An 11,022-nucleotide genomic window follows, 5' to 3' on the forward strand; every position below is an offset into this window, starting at 1 on the left:
ATACTAAAAAGATGGGACGTAAATATGTGAAAAGGTAGGGTGTTGGATGCAAATTTGCCCTAAGTATTAAAACATGCAAACAATATGTATAAAGTTCTCTTGTTCTAGGTGATATCATCGCTTTAAATTATGAAGTTATGTGAATAATTATGCATACATAAAGAAGTTTGGCATAAGATTACATGAACCAGTGCCACACATCTTGGGACAACCGGATAAACACCATTTATTCATCATGTACCCATAACCGCAGTATGAAATATATCAAATTCAGTAGCTTACAGTTGCATTGACAGTCGAGCATTCATGATACATTGCAAATTCAGTGGCTTGTATCATCATGACCACTCTTAGTTAATTGAAAAGTATTGATTGATCTCGATACATCTAACAGAACTATTGCTTGCATGGCGAAAGCGCATATGAACAATCTTCTGGTACAGGTCTTAGGAGAATAAGAGATATTACACGATAATGCTTCCCACTAAATTTGCAGGGTTCTCGACGGAGGTATCCAGAATGATGTACCATCTCAGATATTGTCACAAACTCACAACGTGTGATGAAGTAATCTGCTAATTTGTTCAATTGGCAGCATCCAATGTGACCAACTCGATCAGTCCTCTTCACCAAAATCATCAAGGCAAAACATCATGCCTTGCCGATGAATTCGACATCGAATAGAAGAGTTGAATCAGGCGGAATAATACAAGAACCTGAAATACAACATACAGACTGTCAGCATAGATCACGTTGACATAGTGCTGATTGTAATTCAAGCTGACTTCCATAGTTGGTACATGGACCGAGGGCATATGGCACATAGAATCTCTGGTGAGATATAAATCCAGCTCATACAAGATGTGGAGGTAAAAAGACATGACACAAATACAATTTCTGGGAGTAGACAAGACTTAGGAATCGAGCAACTGACGTCAACATTTCAGACCGTATTAAGCATGAATAAGTTAGGGTTACTTCATATCAAAGATACAGATAGTAGCCAAAATAATTGAATGGTAATCTGCTTTAGTTTCTGCGGTCTCTTTGCTGTTATATAACTTAACATGACATCAACCATTTACTTTTACCAAACCATGTATATCTTGAAGCAACTTATCTAACAGCACCAAAGAACATTGAAGGTCTGTTTGGTATGTGGAATTGGGTGGCAGGGGATCACACGTGACTGCGTCAGATGTGATATAGACATTGTTTGGTTATACCTTGTGATAGGGTCACTTGGTGCATCACAATTCACACCTCATTGGCCACTTGGTACGTCACGATTCTGACAGGGTAGCTCAGCGTATCACAGATACACAAATTTACTTAATCAAATAAGTTGATTCGTGCAATTCAAACAACCTAGCAGACCTTGAATTATTTGCCTTTTCAATAAGGCATCTCTAAAACAGAGAAAATTCATTGTAGAGAGAGCAACCGAAGTGGTTTCTCTTCTTATTAGCTTTTCCTTTGTCAAATTGGTACTATCGATAATACTTGCCATTTAACAACCATCGACACCAAAGATAGCCTAAGAATTGTTAGACTCGTATCAAAGAAGATGTAAGGCGACAACTAAATTTAGTGAAACAAAGGAAATCTCACCTCCTCTACACCCTGCTCCTCTCATACCATATCCGAGTTCTGGAGGAAGCTTTAATGTGCGCTTACCACCTGCAAAGAGGAACTTGAGCAACTAATGAAATCATGCTTAATCAACTTAAACTAAGGCAATTCTGTGTTCTATATACCAGCAAGCATGGCTGGAATACCATCACCACCTAGTATTCCTTGATCCCACCCTTTAATGACCTAAACAACAATGTAGCATAAGCCAATCAGTTGCAACGAATAATATTATTTTGGTCACAAAAACATTATTTGCTATTAAATTGTCATTTCTAGTAGTTCATTATTTACAACATAAACATATGATCCTTTAGAGCATTCAGTATTTCTTTTCTTTTTTGACATAAAAAGTTACAGAACAACTTATTCATGCATAAAAACAAGTCAATTATTGCAACACAATAACTAAGGATTCACCTCACCAACACCGACGCGAAAAGTGAGCGGCTTCCCGCGCTGATAACTACTATCAAACACCTTCCCATTTTCCAGCCTCCCCACATAATGCGCCTACCCAAAGGACCACATAAATCATAATCAAAGGTTGCTCCTTTGCATAATGCAATAAACTCGTTCAGGAAAAGAAAAAAAAAAGAATTAAAAGCAAACACCTTGATGAGCTGGCCCTTGGTGGCTTCGTCGCCGGAGCCGACGACGCGGTCACAGAAGGCGAGGCCGGAGGGGGCGACGGTGAGCTGGCACTCGGCGGGCGGCGCTTCGGCTGACGCGGGAGAAGCGGCGAAGCCGAGGAGGTGGGACGAGAGGAGGGCGGCGAGGGCGAGGGAGGCTTCTCTGCGTTGAATTGGGCGTAGTTCAGAGAAGGGGAGGGGAGAAGCGGGGGGAGTAGGATGTGGGCTAGAATCGTAATTAGAATTGGAGTTGGGAATTGAGACGGGAGTGGGAAAGCAGAAGCGGGGAATGCTCGGGAGCTTGGTAGGGGTGGGAAGGAGACGTAAGAGAGACGAAGGAGTGGAGATTGAGGAGGAGAACATGGCTCCAATTACACAAGAAAATGTGAACCAGTGTTTGTGATCGGATAAAGCCATCCTTTATCGCCCATCAGTCGTTTGAATGAATGTCTACGTGACTATTTGGAGCTCCGATCCGCTCGAATGCCACTGCATTCTCAACGGGACTGCCCATAGACCAGCCTGCCCCTAAAACGGCCCACAGAAAACAGAGCATGGGCCGGTCCAACTATTTCCAGGATATACTTTGGGTTAAACTGCAAATACGTAAAGCGAAAGGGTGTTAAATGTAAATTTCTATAACAAAGAAATCTCGGAGACAGTCCCTCCTTAGATTACGCCGGAGATTAGAACAAAAAAGAAGCACAAGTGCACGACCATTGAGAAGAAATAGTGTCAAAGTGCCAATGAAGCTAATTAGAGTGGATTTTTAATACCCTTTTATACTTCTTAAAAGGATTTACAATAATCTAATAGTATGAGGGTTTTAATGCTTTATTATTATGCCAAAAGACCCACCACAGGCCACAAGCCTATATTTTACTCAAGAGGAAAACAACATCCAGCATCATGATTTAAGTACTTAGTGTTAAGCACATCTTTAATGCTCCTAGGATTAAACAAATAATTATTCTCATACTCATGATTCAAAATGTATTTATGTTAAAATGGGCAATAGTTTATAAAATCTAGTTGTAATTAACTCTAATCTTTACAATTGTAGAATGCCCAAGTTTTTTTTTATTTTTATTTTTTCTTTTTGGGATCATAACATGCCAAGTTTGACATCAAGTCCAGTTTGATCTCAGATTGGACAAGATTGAAGCTAACAATTAATTGCCAACCTCTCCAAAGTGTTTCAGGTTCTCATCACTCCCTCACCTCATAAATGAAGCAAACAAGAAGAGAATTAGGAAGTTAGGAGTACCAAACCAACTTCAATTATTGTGGGGGTATTAAATCCACCAAGTGGAGTTGTAGACTGACTCAATCTTTGTTACTGAGGTCACTTCATGGTAGGCTTAGGAGCACCTGTAAACTTTGACTAGTTTAGTTGTTATGGATCAAAGTCAAGTCAGAAATCTTGACCTCAAGGATTAAAATATGGAAGCTGTCTGTGTGTGAGCTCATGACTTGGAGAAGTTAGATAAGGTAGCAACACTCTTGTTAGTTTCAGTTAGGGTGCTTGATTAGGTTTGGTTTACCCACTTCTCCATGCTTGTGTAGTCTCATCAAGTGAGAGCTTTTTTTGAGTATTTTATTGATTGAAGCTGTTAAGATTGTTAAAGTTGACATGAGTAACTCAGTAGTTGACTCCTACTAGCTCATAACATAGAACTCTTGTTGTCAATGTAGTTGGTGAATTCTAAAAGAAAGACAGACAACAATACAACTTAGGCTTTGATATAAATAAATTTGTTCCAGCGAGTTAGATCAACTCTGATTAAAAGTGAATTATGTTTTGAGTTAAGACTCTCAATTTTATTATTCCAACCTCTCAATCTTTACCCTCTCCAAAATGCTTCTAGTCTTCTTGATAGAAAAATTTATTAATAAGAGCCAAAGAAGGTCTCAATCTTTCACGTGCATGCGTTAGTAATGGGAAAAAGACGCTTGGACTAACCTCAAAATATGGCATGTGAGGAAGTGTTCCTGCTAGATAATCTTATCATATTACTAAGCTTTCCAATATATCTATCAGAATATTATAAATGGAGTAGAATAGCTTAGAATGAAATGCTAGGAAATCATTTTGAGAGCGATTTGGTTGAAGAAATGTATATATCTGCTTGCTTGGAAATTTTTTTATAATTTGATCAATGATTTAAAAAGACAAATGAGTTTTGTCCAAGGTAAGTAGCTTTCCACTGTCTTCAACAGTGAAGCAAATCTATCTGTATCTCGAAGTATCTATACTTAGTTATCAAAATTAAGGAAGAAATCTAAAATGTTCATCCAACCATTTCCCTTTGTGGGTCCCTTTTAAGTATTCTTCATTCCACCACCAACTCTTCTTACCATGAATTCCTCCATGACATCGGGGGACCCCCCATCCCCCACAAGAACCCCAAGTCCAAAAGTAGTGCCCAACCTTGACCAACCTGCACCCTTTTAAGAAGAAGAGCTCTCCTCTCATCCCTTTGATTCCAGTGCAGCAGTGTACTCCTCCTTTGCCTTCCCTCCTTTTGAGAGTAACTGCAGCCCAAGAGATGCCCTGCCAAGTTTGAAAACAACTGCTTCCCTCTGTACTCCTCCCAGAAAGACCCAAAACCAAGACCACCAAGATAGTTTCCTACCATTCAAGTTTTTTGTTCTTTGGTCAAGAAGTCATAGGAGGGAAGGAAGCCCAAGAGAGTTTTTAGAAATGACTTGCAAGGAAGGTAAGCTTTCAGTAGATTCTATAGTGTTAGGATATATTGTGTTCTGTGAGAGAACCATTGTTTAGAAGTCTTTGGTGATGAAACTGATAGACTATCTTCTTGAATCTCCAGAGCCAAGTGCAGAGGAAACCCCAAAGGATGATTTTAGTTCTGAAGAAGGTAAGCTGTACTTAATGTTGCTGAAAATAGTGTTTGGTAATGGAAATGATAGACTATCTTCTTCAATCCCCAGAGCCAAGTACAGATGAGACCCCAAAGGATTCGTTGGGTTCTGAAGAAGGTAAGGTTTAACTTGATGCTGTTAAAAAGAATTAATTTTTTTCCCACTTTTTTTTAAATATATATATATATATATTCTTAAAGGCCTTTTATTCCTTTTTGAAGAGTGTAGAGAAAATATTGGAAAATCCAGGTGAACAATCTACTTAAAAGTATTGCAGAGAGAAGCTGCCCTCATGAGGCCAGTGTCCATTTTTTCTGATTACTTTTGTTTGGCCTTTTAGTTCTTTGAAACAAAAGAGTCCAAGAACTTAATTTAGAAATGTGTTTCAGAAGAAAGAGGGAAAAAAAAATAAATATCTTGTGTACTTCCACCTTGTTTCATAAGTTTAAGAAATTTAATTAAATTATAAGGATATATCTCCTATGTTATCCAATTTAATGCTAATTTTTAGTTGTATTTAAGTTGACGTTTTCCTTGTATACTTCTTTAAAGTATTTCCTAAAGAATCTTGAGTTCAAAGTAGAAATTAAATAAACAAGAACCAAAACTTTATTGGGGTATCCTGCTTGACCTGGTTTTTTTTTTTTTAAAAAAAACCCATTTCACTTACCAGGGAAAGAAGAAAACAGTGAAAGCTCTAAACTGGAAGCTGATGACAAGAAAATTGACTATGAAGAGCAAACCTCTCCTAGAGATGTTGTAGAGATTCCAATATCAAGTGGTACAGATTTTGATGGTAGCAGCAGCAATCAAATGTCATCCATTGATCAGCCAAATACCCCTAATGGTAAGTTGTTTTGAGTGATTTCTTTGCCCTTTCTTTTATATTCTGAATCTCTTTGATCTTTTCTGAATATTATAGCACAAAACAAAGAAAACCCAAGTAGAGAATCTATTAAAAGAATTGAAGACAGAAACCAAGTTCATATTATTGTCTTTTGCTCGTATTACATGGTAGTAGAAGAACTAACCCAAAATTAAGAAGCTGTCCTCCATGAGGCTAGTTTTAATTTTCTTGATGATTTTTATTTTACCAGGGATAGAAAAAAATAGTGAAAGCTCTAAACTAGAAGCTGATGACAGTAAAGAGTGTGCTGATCAAACTTCTCCACGAGGTGTACTAGAGATTCCAATATCGACTACATATTCTGATGGTGGCACCAGCAGCAGCAGCAGTGAAGTTTCATCTGTGGATCAATCAGTTACTCCTTATAAGTTGGTGTCAGAACCACAGAGTTTGCAGTGGAGGAATTTGATTGGTCGATTCATATCGAGGAAGAAGAAATCTATGATGAGGGTGGCAACATTTCCACCAGCAACCACCAGCTCAGGTTTTCGAAGGTGCTTGGAAAAGATTCGGATTGCTAAGGATCAGACAGAAAACAGAATTACAATGCCAGAGTTTGAAATATGTAAGCCTACTTGGAGGAGCTTTGACTACCAGGAGCTTGCAACTGCAACCGATGGCTTCAATCCAGGTAATATTTATACATCTATTTGCAACTTACTTTTACTTGCGGGATTTTCATCTGTTTTACTACATTCATCCCGAAGATGAAGAAATTAGCAGCACAATTTCCAAAAGCCAATAAAAGAAATTTAAGTACTACTTGTGAAGAGAATGCATATATATTTGTCGTAGATTTCATTTATCTTAAATTTATTGATCAGCATGCTAAGATCTAGTCAGCTGGTTAAAACAGTGAATGCTAAAGATATATTCTGACTTATCATGCTTAAAATACAGGTCAAGAATAGGATTTCCTCAAATGCTAGAAGTATAAATAATAATCTAAGCTTCAAGCACTTGTATTCTTCTTGCGTCACAATAAGAAGAACTTTTAACCTCCAATTGTTTTTTCAATTGATCACTAAACCATCGGTTCATGTTTAATTTTATTAGATAAGTTGATTGGGAAGGGAGGACATGCAGAAGTGTATAGGGGGTGTCTCAGTGATGGTCAACTTGTGGCAGTGAAGAGGTTGACGAAGGGCAACAATGAGGAGGATCGGGTTGCAGATTTCCTGTCTGAGCTTGGAATCATTGCCCATGTTAATCACTCAAATGCTGCACAACTCCTGGGGTTCAGCGTAGAAGGGGGCTTGCACTTGGTTCTCCAGTTCTCACCCCATGGAAGCCTAGCTTCTGTACTCCATGGTATATTTTTTTTCTTTCTCTGATATCCCATTTAGCATGTACAATACAATAAAAGTATTGTATTATACAATAAAATTTTTAGGTCGGGCTGGATTGAAATAGCAAATTTGAGCCTTGTTTTGATCTTAGTACAGTATGTTTTTTCTAGCCACACTAGGAAAGAAATTGAAGGAGTCATCCAGCTTGACTAGATCACAAAGAATAATCTAATTAATATGGGCTTAATATAGTTATTTTTCTCTAGCCAAAACCATTGTCAATTTGTAGATGCTGGTTAAGTGGTCTACAATGACACAGAGATCATCGCAAAGTACAGCCTGATTAGAGGTCTAGTACTAGATCATGGGCCTACAACTCGCTGAAACCTAACTGGTGAATATTCATATTGCTTAGTCTAATCCCAATGACCAGATCGTTCAGCTTGTTACTTAAGTTTAAATTTCTAATAGACAGTTACATATTTGAGTGTTATTTGGAAACAAAAAGTAGGCAGTCTTACTACTGAAGGAATTGGTGATGCACAACAAGCTGTTTGTGCAAATTTGAAACACCTTACCATATAAAAATCATTCTTTGCTACTGAATAACAACTTTATTGTTTTATGACAGTTAACCAACTTTAATGCTTTATGACAGTTAACCTGAAATTTTAGGTAGTCAAATCTAAATGCATAATGTAGTATGAATTGGTTGAACTGATGACAAAGTTTAAATTGTTCTGCTATGTCAATCTATAATACACTCCAAAACAGGACCCATCATATATTATTTGATTCTCATTCAGACATTCGATGTTTCAGATGATAAAAGCAGAGGCATTAACAGGGATCATGATTCCAAATAATTAATGTGATAATAGGCATCTCTTTTCTTTTGCTCAATTATATTGAACTAACCCTCCAGTTATGCTAGGAATATTATAAAATATAAGATGTTAATTCCAATCAGCAACACCTTTATAACTGTTCATCACTAATGTACATATCAAGCTTGCACTGCTTCGATTTAGTCTAGTGATGAAAAGGAGTTCAGTGGATCAGGTTCAAAGGAGGGCCTTGATTGGAAGGTCAGGTTTAACATTGCCATAGGCGTAGCTGAAGGGCTGCTTTATCTTCATGAGGGCTGCCACAGGCGCATAATCCATAGAGACATTAAGGCCTCCAATATACTCTTAACTGAAGACTACCAACCTCAGGTACCGTCAAACCCCAGGCCCCCAAGTCTTTCCTTCCATCATCTGAACATTACATGATAAATATACTCTCCCCAATGCAGATCTCCGATTTTGGACTTGCAAAGTGGCTTCCTGACAATTGGCCTCAGCATATTGTGTTCCCTATAGAAGGCACGTTTGGGTGAGACCAATTCATCATTTGCTGAAAGTTTTTGTACCTAATTGTGACTTTTCACTTAGTATGCTGTGTGATGATTCAGATACTTAGCGCCAGAATACTTCATGCATGGGTTGGTGAACGAGAAGACCGATGTGTTTGCTTTTGGAGTTTTGCTGCTTGAGCTTGTAACAGGACGGAAGGCAGTTGATTCCTCTCGACAGAGCCTAGTAATATGGGTATTGTTAGATTGCACTAAGAACTTTGCCATCTACCTTGGACTGTGGAGTTCTCTAGATTAATATCAATGTGATTCTTAGGATTTAGGATGCTAGAGGTTTGCGTTAGTAATGAGTTTATGCCTCAAGTAAATTTGCACTTAGGATCCACAAAAGAAGCCTAAAGAATGGTCAAATTTTGAATTCAGACATCTTTATATCTGATAATTTGATCATTTGAGCAAGGTAAGATTGACACCGCATCTTTAGATCATCAATATCCAAACCCAGGTATAAACGTATTTTCAGACCTGGAACTTAAATTCATGTTGGACCAAACCTTCTTGCTGCATAGAAATTCCCCTTGCAAGATTATCTCTGAACTTTGTGTTCATAATCTCATTAGGTACTTAGAAGTTAAATGATAGCATAAGTAATGAAGTAGCTGATATGCTGAAGGCTACATGGATCATTCATTACAGGATGGTAACAACAGATATATTATGTGCAAAGGACTTGTAATTTATCAGTTTATGACTAAATTGTGAATCAGATTTCCTTGACTTTCTTGCTATGCATTAGGCAAAACCGTTACTTGATTCAAACAATGTGAAAGACCTTGCCGACCCTTCTCTTGGTGACGCATATGATGTGGAAGAGATGACGCGTGCACTAGCAGTGGCTACCATGTGCATTCACCACCTCTCTAACTCACGTCCTAGTATGAATCTGGTAAGCTTGTTATCAAACTAAACATTTTCTTTTTCTCAACATTGAAAGAACCTAGTAACTTTAGTGAGCAATCTCCTATTACTTTAGGTGGTCCGGCTTTTAAGGGGGGACGAAGGATCAGTTGAGCTCATAGGAAGAGAAATGAAACCTAAAGTTGCGACAGCTCCACTGTTTGATGCATGCGACTCAGAAGATTACACTTGTTCAAGGTACCTCAACGATCTCCATCGGCACAAGCAGCTTGCTTTGGAGCAATGAAGTACAGATGGAATAAAAAGATCTGTGATGCTTTTGTACATTTAAATACTCTTGTGGTCCAGATCAATTGTATGAATAGGACCAAGGCAAAGCACCAGCTGTTGTAGTCGACATTCTTCATCTTCTATGTTTCATTTGTTGTCTTTGTTTAAATCTTGCTCCCATCTTTTTGCTGAGATTGTTGAGATTAGCTAATATTTTAGCTTCATATATTAAACAAAAGAATCAGTGGGTGGCATCTAGCCACTAAGACAGGAAGCTAGTCTAGATCATTTATATGGATGTTTTCTTAGCTATTCCTCAGTGGGCATTCCTTTGATGCACTTTGCTGGTTGGACCTTCAGTGGATACCAGAGCACACATCACTTAGAATGCATTTATCTTATGACTCAAGTCCTCTACCTTCTATGTTTATAAAATTGCATTTTTATCAATTCTTTGCCCAAATCTTTCATATTCTGTTGAATTCAGTAAACATACTAATCTGTAGAGATAAACTATGTTAAATGAGTGTTCTAAAGGAATAGCCAGAATTGCAACTCCTATTAGCAAGTTCTTGAAGTTGACTCAAGAAATAAAGGAATTATACTATATTCCTTATTGGTTACTCATCTGATTAGTGTGACAAGCACTATTATCCCTTATTATAATGGTAAGTGCCCTTTAAAGCCATCATCCATTGCTAAAATGAGTGGAGACAAAGAGCACCCCTTGTCCCCCCAAGTATTAGCTCATCAAGGCACAATAATAATTAAACAATTGGTTGATAAAAGAACCATAGCCTTCCACTCTCAATTAATATTGAGCTTGTAGATAAGAACACAACCCTCTCTCACTCTCTCTCCTCAATGTTGCATGATGGCAAACATACTCTGCTTAAAATAATCCAACCATGTTCCTACTTTGTTTACCCTCATTGACTGGAGAAGAGACCATGTTCCCTTATTATTTTATGGGTAAATTTATTTATTTATTAACTCTGGTGTCTCTTTCCATGTTTGTTGGAGCATGATTACCAGATAAAAGAAAGTTTTGCCCAAATCTAAGGGCAGTGATATTGATATGGATGGTAGAAACAGAGAGGAATAAAGTAAGACTATATTTATTTTATTTTATTT

The 11,022-nt window shown here is 37.7% G+C and overlaps 2 protein-coding genes across 4 annotated transcripts; one reads left to right on the top strand and one right to left on the bottom strand.

Moving 5' to 3' along the window:
- Positions 1–238: 238 nt before the first annotated feature.
- On the bottom strand, positions 239–2,696 carry LOC140767025 (peptidyl-prolyl cis-trans isomerase FKBP13, chloroplastic-like). Its single transcript, XM_073106770.1, has 5 exons — positions 2,247–2,696; positions 2,053–2,145; positions 1,758–1,818; positions 1,612–1,680; positions 239–716 (listed from the first exon to the last, which is right to left on the bottom strand). The coding sequence occupies exons 1-5, from the start codon at positions 2,679–2,681 to the stop codon at positions 652–654; spliced, it is 723 nt and encodes a 240-aa protein (XP_072962871.1). The 5' UTR covers positions 2,682–2,696; the 3' UTR covers positions 239–651.
- A 1,993-nt stretch (positions 2,697–4,689) lies between these two features.
- On the top strand, positions 4,690–10,129 carry LOC140767124 (receptor-like cytosolic serine/threonine-protein kinase RBK1). Of its 3 annotated transcripts, none has more exons than XM_073106917.1 (11): positions 4,692–4,984; positions 5,096–5,143; positions 5,217–5,264; positions 5,821–5,994; positions 6,245–6,685; positions 7,111–7,365; positions 8,406–8,560; positions 8,641–8,720; positions 8,800–8,935; positions 9,497–9,646; positions 9,734–10,129. In XM_073106917.1, the coding sequence occupies exons 1-11, from the start codon at positions 4,969–4,971 to the stop codon at positions 9,902–9,904; spliced, it is 1,674 nt and encodes a 557-aa protein (XP_072963018.1). In that variant the 5' UTR covers positions 4,692–4,968; the 3' UTR covers positions 9,905–10,129. The 3 variants fall into 3 exon arrangements, with proteins under 3 accessions (XP_072963019.1, XP_072963018.1, XP_072963020.1); XM_073106919.1 differs by lacking the exon at positions 4,692–4,984 and adding an exon at positions 5,369–5,444; XM_073106918.1 differs by lacking the exon at positions 5,217–5,264 and having other exon boundaries at positions 4,690–4,984.
- The last annotated feature ends 893 nt before the right edge of the window (positions 10,130–11,022 follow it).

This window comes from Typha angustifolia, chromosome 9 (genome assembly GCF_048772165.1).
Source record: "Typha angustifolia cultivar Huaian chromosome 9, ASM4877216v1, whole genome shotgun sequence".
NCBI classification, from domain to species: Eukaryota; Viridiplantae; Streptophyta; class Magnoliopsida; order Poales; family Typhaceae; genus Typha; species Typha angustifolia.